The 18,473-nt window shown below is 37.2% G+C and overlaps 1 protein-coding gene across 9 annotated transcripts in view; it reads right to left on the reverse strand.

Annotated features, from left to right (window-relative positions):
- The window catches only part of lama2 (laminin, alpha 2), a 364,467-nt gene that overhangs the window by 91,836 nt on the left and 254,158 nt on the right, over nt 1-18,473 (reverse strand). For 7 of the 9 annotated variants that reach the window (XM_056268199.1, XM_056272103.1, XM_056271356.1 and 4 more), the window contains 2 exons: nt 1,823-1,909; nt 1,443-1,636 (listed from right to left, as the gene is read on the reverse strand). In XM_056268199.1, coding sequence (XP_056124174.1) covers nt 1,443-1,636; nt 1,823-1,909 — 281 coding nt within the window. The remainder of the gene's footprint in view (nt 1-1,442; nt 1,637-1,822; nt 1,910-18,473) is intronic. The other 2 variants (XM_056232539.1, XM_056271046.1) reach the window with 1 other exon arrangement.

Consider the following 18,473-nt stretch of genomic DNA (forward strand, 5'->3'; position numbering starts at 1 on the left):
CCATCCTCTGCTATCACAACATCACTTGCACTCATCCAATATCCCTGCATAGTCTCCCTTCACCTGCCGGGTCCCCGAGCACCTCTCTCTTTATCTCTCTCTCGATTAAACGTGAACGCGGTGGAAACTCCAGGGAGAAGGACTTCTCAAGCGTGAAATTTAACACTGAGTGTGAAACAGCTCCTGGCCGCCTATTATGAGTGTCTGACACGCCACAAGCGACAGCGGGAGGAGAGAGACACCAGCAGGCGTGTGGCTCTCGCCCGGACAGAAAGCGCCGCTCAATTTAACCTCCGGAAAAATGGAGCTATTAAGACTTCAAGCGAGGAAGCCTTTTCACACACAACGCAGAGTGTGTAAAGGTGTGAAGAGACCTGAGAAGAAGAACGCTGCACTGAAGAGGTCATGAAAGCAAAATATGAATCACGAACATTATTTTTACTTGTTCCTCAGGTGTTTTTACACCCATGTTTTTAAGTTACATGATCAAATTTGTTTTAGTTTATTACACATCCCTTTAAACGTTAAATTAAGACTCATTTCATTATAGTTATATCAACTTTAAAGTGCTTTAGCTGCTGCAAACACTTTGAACCTGATTCATCAATAAAATCATCATCATTTTAATTATTATATTATATAATTATTATTTATACATTTAAATTGCAAATATAAAATAGACCAAGAAAGAAATACATTATTATTGCAACAATGCTATTGTACTGTAAAATAAATAATTATTTAAAATGAGTATTTAATAATAATAGTATTGCTACTATTAAAAACTTTTTAATTTTTATCATTTAAAATATACTGATTTAAATACAAATACTTTTCCAACAATACTTTTATATTGTAAAATAAATAAATAAATCAACAAAAAAGTATTTAATTATAATATCTTACAGAACAATAGTAAAATGACAATTATTTACATATTTCTCAGGACAGAAAACACTGAAATCTGTATGAAAAAATCCCTGATATATGTTTGATGCAACACAAGTCACGCAAAACACACCCATAAAAACACATGCATAATTACCCAATCTGTCCAGTCAACCAACACCAAACGATCATAAAAGCCGTCCACTGACGGACACACAGTGGTGAGGAGCAGGTGCTACGGCACACACACCACAGCAACACAATCTGATCTCTGCGAGCTCAGGCGACAATTACCGCACAAGTAAACACTCATTTTGTGAGGGGAAATCTGAGCTTGTCTAATTAAACCGGTGTTTGTTTTGGCTGCATCTTTCCTCTGTTATTAGTGTCTGTTTATGGCAGAAACAAAGACACGGAGGGAATAAACCAGATCAACTTAACTTGGCCAATAATATTCATGCACACGTGGAAGTCTTAAAGGTACGGTAGCCAAAAAAAGCTGAGGCTCGGAGAGAGTCTGGTGAAGTGTGTGTTAGTGCAGGGGTGATACGTACACACGATGCCCTCAGGGCCACACACATGCCTCTCCATGCACCGGTCACACTTCCGTCCGCTGGCACCGGGACGGCACCGGCACTGTCCGGAGCGCGCGTCACACACTGTGGGGAATGCCCCGTACGCGTCGCACTTACACTCCTCGCAGCGGCCGCCCAACACACTCGGGTCACCGTGGAAGCCAGCAGCGCACCTGCGGACAGCCGGATGCTGTTACACTTTCCAAAAACACTGTAAATCACTGCTTTTACGCTTGAGTCGCCTCACAGTAAACACTGCAGGAGGCCGTGGGAAATAAAAGGCATGCTTATTTGTGTTGACACATTTTTGACAGATTCCGGCATGTAAGGAAGGAGCTGTTTTACTGATGTTTCTTCACCTTTCACAGTGTTTGCCCTCGTAGCCGTCGGGACAGGCGGTGCAGCGGTAGCCGTTATAGCCCTCACTCTCACAGGCCGGACTGAAGCTGAGGGACAGAGGGAGAAAGTTGCTGCATGAGTGTGTGTGTGTGTGTGAGTGTGTGTGTGTGAGTGAGTGAGTGAGTGAGTGAGTGAGTGAGTGTGTGAGTGAGTGAGTGTGTGTGTGTGTGAGTGAGTGAGTGAGTGAATGAGTGTGTGTGTGTGTGTGTGTGTGTGTGTGTGTGTGTGTGTGTGTGAGTGAGTGAGTGAGTGAGTGTGTGTGTGAGTGTGTGTGTGCACTGTAACAAATTGCTGTAAAAATTACAGCAACTTACTGGCAATTTTGGTTGCCAGTAAGCCTGTACATTTTACAAGAGTACTGTAAATCATAAACTACAATTATACTGTAAAAAATACAGCACACCTGTAAAAACAGCAAAACAAGACCAGCTGTGAATTTACAGTTCTTTACTGTATTATTTACAGTATGTTACTGTTATTAATAATGCATTGAATTAAAACCTGAGACAACTCATTTCATTTGAGGAAATTTGCCATTAAATAGTTATACCGTGAGCTAATTTCATTTGAGTCTACTAAGAAAAAGACTTTATGAGTTAACTAGAAACATACATTTAACTAATTCCTACTTGATAACAACAGCACACATGAATGAGTTGAATAACTTTAATGCATCAGCAAATACACAGTCACTGCCTTTAAATAAAGCAACATTCAGCTTCACCTCAGTGTTTCTCTGCTCCTCCTGAACTGAAGCACAGGCTCTACTCTTCAACACAATGGTGACACACAAAACTCAACAGAAACACTTTAAATCCCAACAGATTAAACACTAACAGATCTCCACTATGTCTTTATGTGCAAAAACACATAAAATCACATAAAGTAATTCACATAATTTTCCTTTTTTGTTTAGTATATTTGACTGTGAGATTTTTCAGGAAACAACTGACTTCAGCCACAGCCTAAGAGGTAATCCACTGAAGAGAAAAGAAGACATTAAATCTGTGAAGATCTCAGCAGAGGAGGATTAAACAACTCCACAAACAGCATTACCAGCTTCACTTATTACTAACCAGACTCACTTTATTTCTGTCATAATCAGACTTACTGAGAAATAGCTGAGGGTTAGATGTGGATGATTTATTGAAAATATTTCATTTGAAGTTACCATGATCGTGATTAGTGTTTACTTTAGTTGGGCTCTTGACTCTTGATAAGTTTAACATTAGTTTTACTTTGACTACTATAACCATGTCTTTATGAGACAAATTTGTTATGGCAATAAAAGTCAAGTAAAATGATGTTCAGGTGTTGATGGATGTCTATTGACAACATCTAGTGGCTGATCTTGATCAGAATATTTTTTTTATTGTGAAATTGTGGTTATAATAGATTGCTCCTTACTGATTGGTATAGTCATGTGATTCTACAGCCTGATGATGATGTTCAGTTTTGATTATATCAGGTAATTTGTCTTTGACATATATAAGATTCACAAAACCTTTCAAGCAACTGGAACACACGTGTATCAAGAATCAGCATATGAACCTCAACTATGGTGACAAACATAATATAGATATATCAACTCTGAACATCACAAATCAAGCTACTAAAAAGTCACATCAAAAAACAACAACAATTAAAGCTGCATAGCAGCATTTAGCGGGGTTCAAGCAGTTAAGGCCTTTAAGGCCGTTAAGCACAAAAGCATCAAAAGACATTAAGTTTTATGTAGTAAGCATGATTTACCATGATATACTACATTTCAGTGTGATTTTTCATGATTTACCATGTTCCAGTATGATTTACCATGTTCCAGTATGATTTTCCATAGTTTACCTCGATATACCATGTTATAGGATGATTTACCATGATATAGCACATTCTAGAATAATTTACCAGGATTCTAGCATGATTTACCTTTTCTACTATGATTTACCATGTTTCTAGCCAATGCTGAAAGCTGATAAAAAGATTAGAAATGTGTAATGCTGCTGCTCCATCTAGTGGACAACAGTGCTATTACAGCCTACTTATACAATATGCCATGTTTTTCATATCATTTAATCTACACACACTCATTCTGTTGTAGATAGAGACATTTGGAACTTCAGGATCCAATGTGACTCAATTGTCACTTCAATAGATGATTTTTGACTAAATGTTTTTGTAAATGTTAAAATAGTGAATTTTTAAAGTCTAAATATTAATTATAGTTGAGTAGTGTGACAAAATGACTTTTTTTAAACAGCAGGGGGCAGTAAAATACCACTTATTGGCTTAATAGCCCATTATGTTCATATAATGTTCACCTTTTTAACTGTTATACAGGCATATTTTGTCCAATCTGTCCGAAAATTTTCATGATTATTTAGAGTCATGGCCCACATGTTCAGACTTGTTTTTAATAACATCTGAGCATTCATTGAAGAGATATAGGCTTTCGGGGACGCTCAGTCAAGGCTATACATTGAAGTGACCCTATTATAGCCATCAAAATGCAGAAGTTCAACCTTTTCTGATAATTATTGCTCTAGAGAGTCCAGAGAATTGTACTGCACTAGTTTTGAACGTTATTATATTAAATTTATATGATCTTAGATGGAACAAACCATTTACAGTCAATACTGGCAATTTACCATAGGGAATACATGGTTTTTAAGATTTTTAACAGTTATAGCGCCAGCTATTGTCCGATCTCCATGAAACTTTGCATGCTTGTTAATGATGTTATGCCACATATGCTCACCAATTTTTGTAAAGTTCTGAGTTTTTATTTATGATTTATAGGCTTTTAAGTGTATTTTGCCACGCCCATTTTCTAAATGACCCTGTTATAGTGAACCAAAGGGCAAAGTTCAACTTTTTTTTGATAATTATTAATCTAGAGAGTCCAGAGAATTGTCCTAGACTGGTCTGGTTCCGATCGGGCGAAAAACCTAGGACTAGTTCGCAAAAGTAGGTTTTTAACATTTTCGTGAATATTTAATGAACGATTTGATTGACAGCAATGAATCTAGAGGCAAAGTTGTTCAACATGAGGAGATCTATCAACTGATATGCATATTTTGGGGATGTGTGCAACACCACGTGATTACAGAGCCGTAGAACTCGTTAGCGCCAACTAGTGGCCGATTTTTTTCAAAACTCTTACAGACCTCTTGGGCCATGAGTAAAACATGCCCATCGAGTTTCGTTCCGATCAGCCTTCGTTAACCTCGTCTCATAGGTGCTCAAACTTCATTGGCCGATGGCGGCCATGTTTTTTGAGATACGCCAATGTCCTCATACACGTACATGGGGCCTTGGTCCAAGACACTGCATACCAAATTTCAAGTCAATCGGACAAACGGTCAGGTGGCCACACCCCCTTTTATGTTTTTTTAATGTTATAGCGCCACCTAGTGTTAGATCGATGCGGTTTTTTTACTGTGACCCCAAACTGTCCTCATACACAAGTGTCTCAAGTTTGGTGAAGATATCTCATTTACTTCTTGAGTTATAGACGTTTTAGTAAAATAGGCTCCTCCCACAACGTTCATTTTGCGCCCCCTAGAAACCGGAAATCGAAATTTCAACTTTTTTTTGATAATTATTGATATTCAGACTCCAGAGAACATTTCTGCACTGGTTTGGTTCCGATCGGGCGAAAAACCAGGGACTAGTTCGCAAAAGTAGGTTTTGGACAAAACCGGAAATAGCGGAAAAATTTGCATACCGGAAATGAAATCGGAGATATACGTTTTTTAAGTCAAGAGTCCAGCTTTCCAATGATATACGACACTTGAGTCTACGACATAGGGTCTAGGAGTTATGATCACTTTCGCGTTTTTGTTGCTATAGCGCCACCTATGGGCCAATCGGGCTCATACTCTCTCAACCTCTCCTCGATTTCTGTGCTACCTTAATCCCAAATATCAAGTCTCTAGCTCTTACGGTTTGGTCTGCACGATGCGTTTTAGGGCGGAATAATAATAATAATAAAAATCCTTACAATTACAATAGGTTTTCAGCACTTCGTGCTTGAACACCTAATAATTAAAGCTGCAAGCAGCATTTAGCGGTGTTCAAGCAGTTAAGCCCTTTTAGCACATAAGCATTAAAGACATTTAGCAAGCATGTAACCACTGACATAATAGATGGAAAACCGTTTACCATGATTTACCATGATACTAGCATGATTTACCATAATTTTACCATGATTAACCATGTTCTAGTATGATTTACCATAGCTTTACCATGATTTACCATAGTTTTACCATGATTTACCATGTTCTAGTTTGATTTACCATGAATCTAGCATGATTCACAATGTTCTAGTATGCTTTACATGATTTACCCTGTTGTAGCATAATTTACCATCGTTTACCATGATTTACAATGCTCTGGTATGAATTACCATGAATCTAGCATGATTTACCATAGTTTTACCATGATTTACCATGTTCTAGAATGATTTACCATGAATCTAGTATGATTTACCATAGTTTTACCATGATTTACCATGTTCTAGTATGATTTACCATGAATCTAGCATGATTCACAATGTTCTAGTATGCTTTACATGATTTACCCTGTTGTAGCCTAATTTACCATCGTTTACCATGATTTACCACGCTCTGGTATGAATTACCATGAATCTAGCATGATTTACCATAGTTTTACCATGTTCTAATATGATTTACCATGAATCTAGTATGATTTACCATAGTTTTACCATAATTTATCATGTTCTAGTATGATTTACCATGAATCTAGCATGATTCACAATGTTCTAGTATGCTTTACATGATTTACCCTGTTGTAGCATAATTTACCATCGTTTGCCACGATTTACCACGCTCTGGTATGAATTACCATGAATCTAACATGATTTACCACAGTTTGACCATGATTTACCATGTTCTAGTATGAATTACCATGAATCTAGCATGATTCACCATAGTTTTACCATGATTTACCATGTTCCAGTATGATTTACCATGAATCTAGCATGATTCACAATGTTCTAGTATGCTTTACATGATTTACCCTGTTGTAGCATAATTTACCATCGTTTACCATGATTTACCACGCTCTGGTATGATTTACCATGATTCTAGCATGATTTACCATAGTTTTACCATGCTTTACCATACTTTTACCATGATTTACCATGTTCTAGTATGATTTGCCATGAATCTAGCATGATTTACCATAGTTTTACCATGATATTCCATTTTGTAGTATGCTTTACATGATTTACCCTGTTCTAGCATGATTTGCTTTAGTTCAGAATGTTGTTGAAACTCAAGGCTGTTAAAATGAAAGTGAGCCAATAAGTGGTCTTCTACTGCCCTCTGCTGGCCACTCTACTTATTAATAAAGTCTTTTTGCATTCATATCTAGACACACACACACACACACACACACGTCATTATGAAAATATATGAAATGCTTATAGACCATTCAAATATGTCTTTGCAAGCTATTAATCAGATTATTCAGGATTTATTCAGAAACATGGGACTACACACACACATTCTGTTGTAGATAAAGTGATTTGAACTGTCTCTCATTCAGGATTAACATTTGTCTGTGACACAATGCTTCAATAGATGAATTTTGACAAAATGTGAGTGTAAATGTTAAAATAGTGATTTTATAAACTCTAAATAAGAATTATAGAATATTAGTAGTTAGTAGCATGACAAAATGACTATTTTAAACAGCAGGGGGCAGTAGAATACCACTTATTGGCTTAATATGCCATTATGTTATAACTTTAACCTTTTTAACTGTTATAGATGCATTATTTCTTATCTAATTTAGAGTCACATGTTCTGACTTGTTTTTAAGAAGATCTGAACATTCATTGAAGAGATATAGGCTTTCTTGGTCAAGGCTACATATTGAAGTGACCCTATTATAGCCATCCAAATGAAGAAGTTATAACTTTTCTGATAGTTATTTATCTAGAGAGTCCAGATAATTGTACTGCACTGATTTTGAACATTATGATATAAATATTATATGATCATAGATGGAACACACCATTTACAGCCAATACAGGCAATTTACCATAGGAAATACATGGTTTTAAAGCTTTTCAACAGTTATAGCGCCACCTATTGTCCGATCTCCATGAAACTTTGCATGCTTCCTCAGCATGTTATGTCACATATGCTCACCAATTTTTGTGAAGTTCTGAGTTTTTATTTATGATTTATAGGCTTTTGAGTGTGTTTTGACACGCCCCTTTTTGTAAATTATCCTGTTATAATGAACCAAATGGCAAAGTTCAACTTTTTTTCGATAATTATTGATCTAGAGAGTCCAGAGAATTGTACTGCCCTGATTTTGAACATTATAATATAAAGATTACATGATAATAGATGGAAAAGACCATTTACAGCAAATACAGGCAATTTACCATAGGAAATACATGGTTTTAAAGCTTTTCAACAGTTATAGCGCCACCTATGGTCCGATCTCCATAAAACTTTGCATGCATGTTCATGATGTTATGTCACATATGCTTACCAATTTTTGTGAAGTTCTGAGTTTTTATTTATGATTTATAGGCTTTTGAGTGTATTTTGACACGCCCCTTTTCTAAATGACCCTGTTACAGTGAACCAAAGGGCAAAGTTCAACTTTTTTTTGATAATTATTGATCTAGAGAGTCCAGAGAATTGTCCTAGACTGGTCTGGTTTTGATCGGGCGAAAAACCAGGGACTAGTTCGCAAAAGTAGGTTTTTAACATATTCGTGAATATTTAATGAACGATTTGATTGACAGCAATGGTTCTAGAGGCAAAGTTGTTCACCATGAGGATATCTATAAAATGATATGCATTTTGGGGGGATGTGTGCAACACCACGTGATTACAGAGCCGTAAAACTCGTTAGCGCCAACTAGTGGCCGATTTCTTTCAAAACTCTTACAGACCTCTTAGGCCATGAGTCGAACATGCCCATCGAGTTTCGTTCCGATTGGCCTCCGTTAACCTCGTCTCATAGGGGCTCAAACTTCATTGGTCAATGGCGGCCATGTTTTTTGAGATACGCCAATGTCCTCATAGACATACATGGGGCCTTGGACCAAGACACTGCATACCAATTTTCAAGTCAATCGGACTAACGGTCAGTCCTTTATATGTTTTTTTCATGTTATAGCGCCACCTAGTGTTCAATCGTCGCGATTTTTTTACTGTGACCTCAGATTGAACTCATGCACAACTGTACCAAGTTTGGTGAACCTACCTAATTTACTTCTGGAGTTATAGTCGTTTTAGTAAAATAGGCTCCTCCCACAACGTTCTTTTTGCGCCCCCTAGCGACCGGAAATCGAAATTTCAACTTTTTTACGATTATAATTTATATTCAGACTCCACAGAACATTTGTGCACTGGTTTGGTTCCGATCGGGCAAAAAATCAGGGACTAGTTCGCAAAAGTCGTTTTTTGACAAAATTCAAAATGGCGGAAAATCTATCATGACGGAAATGAAATCGGAGATATACGTTTTTTAAGTCAGGAGTCCAGCTTTCCAATGATATAAGACACTTGAGTCTACGATTTACGGTCTAGGAGTTATGAGCAGTTTTGCGCAATTGGTTGCTATAGCGCCACCTATGGGCCAATCGGGCTCATAATTTGATAAGCTCTCCTCGATTTTTGTACTACCATCTGACAAAGTTTCAAGTCTCTAGCACTTACGGTTTGGTCTGCACGATGCGTTTTACGGCAGAAGAATAATAATAATAATAATTAAAGCTGCAAGCAGCATTTAGCGGTGTTCAAGCAGTTAAGGCCTTTAAGGCCGTTGAGCACAAAAGCATTAGAAGACATTAAGTTGTATGTAGCAAGCATTTAACCACTGAGATCATAGATAGAATAGACCATGTTTTAGCATGATTTACCATGATATACCCCATTTCAGTGTGATTTTTCATTATTTACAATGTTCCAGTATGATTTACCATGAATCTAGCATGATTTACCATAGTTTACCATGATATACCAAGTTCTAGTATGATTCACCATGATTTATCCTGTTCTAGCATGATTTACCACAATTGAACGTATTCTAGTATGATTTAATATGATTCTAGCATGATTTACCATGTTATAGGATGATTTACCATGATATACCACATTCTAGAATGATTTACCGCAGGATTGTAGCATGATTTGCCATGATACACCATGTAATAGTATTGTTTACAATGATTTACCATGTTTCTATCGTGATTTACCATGAGGCACCATATTGCTAGCATTAATGTGAAGTGTCAATAAAAATGAAGTGATAAACTTTGACAAAATATGATTGTGTTATAATAGTTAACATGGAAAAACTGGTTTGCTTTAGTGCAGAATACTGGTGAAAATCAAGTGTGTCAAAATGAAAGTGAGCCAATAAGTGGTCTTCTACTGCCCTCTGCTGGTCACTCTACTTATTAATAAAGTGTTTTCACAAGTGCTTTTGCATTCATATGCAGACATGTGCTTACACACACACACACACACACACACACACACATGGGATATGTTATTGTGAAAATCTCTTTTAATGGTGTATAAGCATGCATTTCATATATTTCTTTGTGATGTAATAATATAAAACTATATTAAAACTAATAAAAAAATAGCTTTAAGCGTTTGTTTGCTAGCCAATGCTGAAAGCTGATAAAAAAGATTAAAAATGTCAGTAACACTTTACAATAAGGTTCATTTATTAAACATTAGTTAATGTATTAATTAACATGAACTAACCATGAGCAATACATTTGTTACTGTTTTTGTTCATCTTTGTTAACACTAGAACGGCCACGACGGTCATTTTGACCGTTTTGAATTTTATATCTGCAATAACTTTGTTGAAAAAAAAAAAAAATCCTGCTGGTACCTGACTTTTCCTAAAAGTGTCTGTATTTTCATTTAAAATGATTTTAATATAAATTACACATAAGGCAAACAAACAAATGAACATATTTACCTATTTCGGCCATAGACGGTCATATTGACCGCACTGAATTTCGCGGTATTCTTTTCTTACATTTCTCGCGGTTGACCTTTGTCTATTAGGAAATAATCAGAAGATTCAATTGCAAAATGACAGATATGTTTATTGAGAGCTGGTCAGATGCTGGGAGAGTTAAGGTGTGCAAATGTCCGGTATGAAGCCCTTGGCAGCACAGGGACGCTGGAGTGAGTGCTGAACCAGGAGTGCTGAACACGGGATGACACACGGAAAACGGATACAGGCAGGGAACAAACACGCAGGAAAAATCCACAACGATCTGACAAAGGGCCTTTCTCAATCTGTGTTCTTGTCTGTACTTGTGTCCTTGTGTTCTTGTGAAACGTCATCTTTTGTGGCCCAAGTACTGTCCCAATACACAAGTTTGCATTTTGGCAAGAACAGTTAAAAATCCCGGATGTGTTCTTGACACGCCCATTTTACCGAGGATGCATCGGCTGGTAACTTGTGTGAACTTGACGGGAGAAATATCCCAGCATTCAATTCGGCATTCGAGGAAGGAGAGGCAGGTCAATACAGTATTTCGTTTTTCTACAATTACGTACACTATTTCATCACTAAATTCACTTCTGAGAACATTTGATGCGAGAAATCAACTGTGTAGATTTGAAATATTGGCATTTTACGAAAATGTATGGCTAATCGAAAATGTGCTCAAACGTTTTCGGAAGTGAGAATCTCCATAAGCGCCGGCGGGTGTAATGTTAGCTATCGAGCCAACCGGCCAGTTTGCTCACAGACTCGTTTTACCCCACAGCCAAGAGACCATTGCAGCCTGGCTGTTATCGTCAATAATTCTCGTTATGTTTGGGTACTGCAGACGGCGTCTGTGCGGGGGTATTATTGCGCAATACCAGCAAGAACACATCGTCTCAAACTGTCAGCAGCGTTCTGTGTGCTCGTCACCTTGTGAGTTCATTCTTCCAAGAACAACTAGCAAGAGCGTTCTCCCCAAGAACACAAGTCCGTTCTTTGCATTCTTGGTTTTGAGAAACACCCTAGGCGAGAACAGTAACACTGAAAAGGGTCGAATCGCTGATCAGTTGCAGCTGGCGCGTTGATCAGAGCGCACGTGCTGATCAGCTGCATTGATCAGCGACCACGCACACACACACACACAACAAGACGAGAAAGGAGACAGCGAATTCATAAACCGTGACATTGTCTCTCTCACTGTCAAAAGAATATCTATATAAGATACTTTTAGTTGTTATTATCCTGTTCTGAGTTATGTTGAAGGGATATGGAAATATAGCTCTGTTGTGAATAGGCCCTATGCGATAATTACGGGCTACTGATATTATTATTTATAAATGTATAATTAAACTTTTTAAAATGTACAGTTTGGTGTTGTTTTGTTTTTAAAAGATATCCTAATACAACAAATGCATTAATCTCTCAATTGGGTATTTATCATTAAAGATATAGAGTTTGCAATCTAACGGTCAAAATGACCGCTTGTGGCAGTTCTAGTAGTTATGGAATTCTGGCACTTCTAGTGTTAACGTTAGTTAATACAAATCCAGCTGTTCATTGTTAGTTCAGGCAAAGAACGTATATTGACAAGAAGTGAAAGCCAATAGAACGTTCCATTGCAACACCAGCGCCCAGCAGCAGCCCTACGCGTCCGCCATTTTGGGGTGAAAGCGACTCGGCAGTCATATATTATACATATATTTAGTCCAGTGCAGAGGTCATTTTTAGGTTGAAATAATTAGGTGATTATTTTAATTCACAACAGTTAACGTTATATCCGTTAAAAAGAAGTTGCTACTAGGCTTTTCCCCCACATAACTTGAGACAGGGAAGTTCAAGGATTTAATTAATTATATTAATCTCTACATTAAGTGTGACAGGTAAGAAGAATAAAGTGATGTAAGTTCATAAAGTTATAACGTTAGACCGTTTCCCAGGAGGTACACATAACCTTACATACAAAAATAAGTTCAATGAAATAAACGAATTCAGCAAATAAATGTAATTGTACTAAAATGTAAATGTTGGACAATAAATATATAACAGCAATAGAATAGCTTTACACTACAGTAAACTGTTTTTTTGCAGTACTATTTTATATTAATTTTCTTCTTCAGAACCGGTGCCCAGTTAACCAATTCCCTGGAACCGTTAGTATGCCTGCTTAACGATTCCGCTTATCGGTTCCGCTCGTTGCAAATGTGTCATGACGTCACACACGCGCTGCGTTATTTTGATTCAGAACGCATCAAACATAACATCGAGGCAGAAGCGCTCGTTTGGTTATATTTCACGCGAAAAGACGACAATATATGAGGTGCCGTCTAGGGCTTAAATCAAACTTCATTCACGCACACATATATGAAACACTTGCATATACACGTATACTAAGTAGTCAAACATACATGTATACTGCTGAATGCTCAAACAAATACATATGAAATGCACAGCGACACACCTAAAGTCGCTCACGCATACATGCAAACTCTACACACACGAGATGCGCGAAACTCTCCAGGCACATACTCATATGAGACGCGCGCGCGCACACACAAACTCATATGAGACGCGCGCGCACACACAAACTCTGCACGCACATACTCATATGAGACGCGAGCACACACACACTCAAACTCGCGCACATGCTCAATGAGAGTATGACGGCGCCTCATAACAATATGGTCACTTGCTGCAACACCTGTAAAATTTCCATTTCGTCAAAGGGGGGGGGGGGGGGGGGGGGGGGGACCTCCAATATGCAGAAACATTTGGCGACACACCATGAACAGACTTTAGTCCCATGAAACTTAAACTGGAATGTCACTGTTTCTGTCACTGCGACTTCACGAACGGGTGAACACGCGCACGCACACACACACACACACATCACTTTTGAAGTAAAATTGAGGCATCGAGATATCAAATTGAACTGAATCGATGACATGATAATCGGAATCGAACCGAACCGTGAGACCATTGTAGGTTCACACCCCTAATACTCTGTGCTGTGTCAGCGAGTTAATAATAATTAACAAACAAAATAAGTTATAAGTTCAATAAGTTAATACAAACAAACAAATTTGTACTTATTCCCTCACCCAATGAGAATCGATAAGAGAATCGATAAGGAATCGAATCGATAAGCAATATCGATAATGGAATCGGAATTGTTAAATTCTTATCAATTCCCATCCCTAATCAAGTGTGTCAAAATGAAAGTGAGCCAATAAGTGGTCTTCTACTGCCCTCTGCTGGTCACACAAGTGCTTTTCCATTCATATGTAGACATATGCTTACACACACACGGGATATGTTATTGTGAAAATCTCTTTTAATGGTGTATAAGCATGCATTTAACATATTTCTTTGTGATGTAATAATATAAAACTATATTTAAAATAATAAAAAAATAGCTTTAAGCGTTTGTTTGTTAGCCAATGCTGAAAGCTGATAACAAAGATTAAAAATGTCGGTAACACTTTACAATAAGGTTCATTTATTAAACAGTAGTTAATGTATTAATTAACTTGAACCATGAGCAATACATTTGTTACTGTTTTTGTTCATCTTTGTTAACATTAGTTAATACAAATCCAGCTGTTCATTGTTAGTTCAGGTTAGTTCACAGTGCATTAACTAATGTTAACAAGATTTTAATAAAGTATTTGTAAATGTTGAAATTAACATTAACAAAGATTAACAAATGCTGAAGGAGTATTGTTCATTCTTAGTTAATGTTAACTACATTAGTTAACATTAACTAAGAATTCGTCGCGGGGGGCGTTCCCGAGCCCCGCGACGATAGATTTGGATCAAGAACCCCGAGAGAACCTTACCTAGCGTGCAGAGACTTTCTGTTTTCGAGTTATGAGTGAATTTGTACTTGGGGGGCGTGGCCCAACGTTATACTTTCGTTTTCAGCCTTCCTGTGACACAATTGTAAATAGTAATAAATAAAATAAATAAATGCAGTCCATAATACTCCAATAGATGAATTTGGACAAAATGTGATTGTAAATGTTAAAATAATGATTTAATAAAGTCTACATTTCAATTATATATAACAATATTAGGGAGTAGTATGATGAAATGACAGCAGGGGGCAGTAAAATACCACTTATTGGCTGTTATAGCCATCCAAAATCTTATAGCCATCCAATTTACACTATTATAGCCATTCAAATGAAGAAATGATACCTTTTCTGATAATTATTGATCTAGAGAGTCCAGATAATTGTACTGCACTGGTTTTAAACATTAAGATATGACAATTTTACAATCATAGATGGAAAAGGCCATTTACAGCCAATACAGGCAATTGACCATAGGAAATGCATGGTTTTAAAGCTTTTCAACAGTTATAGCGCCACCTATTGTCCGATCTCCATGAAACTTTGCATGCTTCTTCACCATGGTATGACACATATGCTCATCAATTTTTGTCAAGTTCTGAGTTTTTATTTATGATTTATAGGCTTTTGAGTGTATTTTGACACGCCCCTTTTCTAAATGACCCTATTATAGCCATACGAAAAATGCAAAAGTTCAACTTTTTTCGATAATTATTGATCTAGAGAGTCCAGAGAATTGACCTAGACTGGTTTGGTTCCGATCGGGCGAAAAACCAGGGACTAGTTCGCAAAAGTAGGTTTTTAACATATTCGTGAATATTTAATGAACGATTTGATTGACAGCAATGGTTCTAGAGGCAAAGTTGTTTAGCATGAGGAGATCTATCAAATGATATGCATATTGTGGGGATGTGTGCAACACCACGTGATTACAGAGCCGTAAAACTCGTTAGCTCCAACTAGTGGCCGATTTCTTTCAAAACTCTTACAGACCTCTTGGGCCATGAGTCGAACATGCCCATCGAGTTTCGTTCCGATCGGCCTTCGTTAACCTCGTCTCATAGGTGCTCAAATTCATTGGCCAATGGTGGCCATGTTTTTTGAGTTACGCCAATTTCCTCATACACATACATGGGGCCTTGGACCAAGACACTGCATACCAATTTTCAAGTCAATCGGACTAACGGTCAGGTGGTCATAGCCCTTTTTATGTTTTTTTAATGTTATAGCGCCAACTAGTGTTCGATCGTCGCGATCTTTTTACTGTGACCTCAGACTGTCCTCATACACATGTCTCTTGAGTTTGATGAAGATATCTCATTTACTTTTCGAGTTATAGCCATTTTAGTAAAATAGGCTCCTCCCACAACGATCATTTTACTCCCCCTAGCGACCGTGAATCGAAAATTCAACTTTTTTTCAATAATTATTGATATTCAGACTCCAGAGAACATGTATGCATTTTTTTTATTTTGATCGGGCGAAAAACCAGGGACTAGTTCGCAAAATTAGGTTTTTGACAAAATTCAAAATGGCGGAAAAATTTGCATACCGGAAATGAAATCGGAGATATACGTTTTTTACTTCAGGCCTCCAGCTTTCCAATGATATAAGACACTTGAGTCTACGACTTACGGTTTAGGAGTTATGAGCAGTTTCGCGCAATTGATCGCTATAGCGCCACCTATGGGCCAATCGGGCTCATAATTTGATAACCTCTCCTCGATTTTTGTACTACCATCTGACAAAGTTTCAACTCTCCAGCACTTACGGTTTGGGCTGCACGATGCGTTTTACAGGAGAATAATAATAATAATAATAATAATAATAATAATAAAAATCAGTACAAATACAATAGGTTTTCAGCACTTCGTGCTTGAACACCTAATTAAAGCTGCTAGCAGCATTTAGCGGTGTTCAAGCAGTTAAGGCCTTTAAGGCCGTTAAGCACAAAAGCATCAAAAGACATTAAGTTTTATGTAGCAAGCGTTTAACCATTGACATCATAGATGAAATAGACCATGTTTTAGCATGATTTACTATGATATACCAAATTTAGTGTGATTTTTCATGATCTACCATGTTCCAGTATGATTTACCATGAATCTAGCATGATTTACCACAGTTTACCAGGTTTTACCATGTTATAGGATGATTTACCATGATATACCACATTGTAGAATGATTTACCAGGATCGTAGCATCATTTACCATGATTCATCACATTGCTAGCATGATTTGCCATGATACACCATGTAATAGTATTTTTTACTATGATTTACCATGTTTCTATCGTGATTTACCATGATTGCCCACATTGCTGCATTGATGTGAAGTGACAATAAAAATGAAGTGATAAACTCTGACAAAAAATGATTGTGTTATAATAGTTAACATGGAAAAACTGGTTTGCAGAATAATGGTGAAAATCAAGTGTGTCAAAATGAGAGTAAGCCAATAAGTGGTCTTCTACTGCCCTCTGCTGGCCACTCTACTTATTAATAAAGTGTTTTCACGGGTGCTTTTGCACTCATATGTAGACATTTGCTCACACACACACACACACACACACAAAGTCATTATGAAAATATATTTTAATGGTCTATAAGCATTTCATGTCTTTGCAAGCTATTAATCAGATTATTCAGAATTTATTCATAAACATGGGACTACACACACACACACACATTCTATTGTAGATTAAACTGTCTCATTCAGGGTTCACATTTGTCAATGTGACAATGAATTTTGACTAAATGTGAGTGTAAATGTTAAAATAGTGATTTTATAAAGTCTAAATATGAATTATAGAATAATATTAGTTAGTAGCATGACAAAATGACTATTTTAAACAGCAGGGGGCAGTAAAATACCACTTATTGGCTTAATATGCCAGTGTTCATATCATTTTCACCTTTTTAATTGTTATAGAGGCATATTTTGTCCGATTTGTCTGAAATTTTTCATGCTTGTTTAGAGTCACGTGTCACATGTTCTGACTTGATTTGAAGAAGATCTGAGCATTCATTGAAGAGATATAGGCGTTTGGGGACACTTGGTCAAAGCTACATATTGAAGTGACCCTATTAAAGCCATCCAAATGAAGAAGTTATACCTTTTCTGATATTTATTGATCTAGAGAGTCCAGAGAATTGTACTGCACTGGTTTAGAACATTATGATATGAACTTTATATGATCATAGATGGAAAAGACCATTTACAGCCAATACAGGCAATTTACCATAGGAAATGTATGGTTTTAAAGCTTTTTAACAGTTATAGCGCCACCTATGGTCCGATCTCCATGACACTTTGCATGCTTCTTCAGCATGTTATGACACATATGCTCATCAATTTTTGTCAAGTTCTGAGTTTTTGTTTAGGATTTACAGGCTTTTGAGTGCATTTTGACACGCCCCCTTTTCTAAATGACCCTGTTATAGCAAACCAAAGGGCAAAGTTCAACTTTTTTTAAATAATTATTGATCTAGAGAGTCCAGAGAATTGTCCTAGACTGGTCTGGTTCCGATCGGGCAAAAAACCAGGGACTAGTTCGCAAAAGAAGGTTTTTAACATATTCGTGAATATTTAATGAACGATTTGATTGACAGCAATGGTTCTAGAGGCAAAGTTGTTCAGCATGAGGAGATCTATCAGATGATATGCATTTTGTGGGGATGTGTGCAACACCACGTGATTACAGAGCCGTAAAACTCGTTAGCGCCAACTAGTGGCCGATTTCTTTCAAAACTCT

The sequence above is a fragment of the Rhinichthys klamathensis genome, unplaced genomic scaffold (genome assembly GCF_029890125.1).
Source record: "Rhinichthys klamathensis goyatoka isolate OS25496 unplaced genomic scaffold, OSU_Roscu_1.1 h1tg000001l_1, whole genome shotgun sequence".
NCBI classification, from domain to species: domain Eukaryota; kingdom Metazoa; phylum Chordata; class Actinopteri; order Cypriniformes; family Leuciscidae; genus Rhinichthys; species Rhinichthys klamathensis.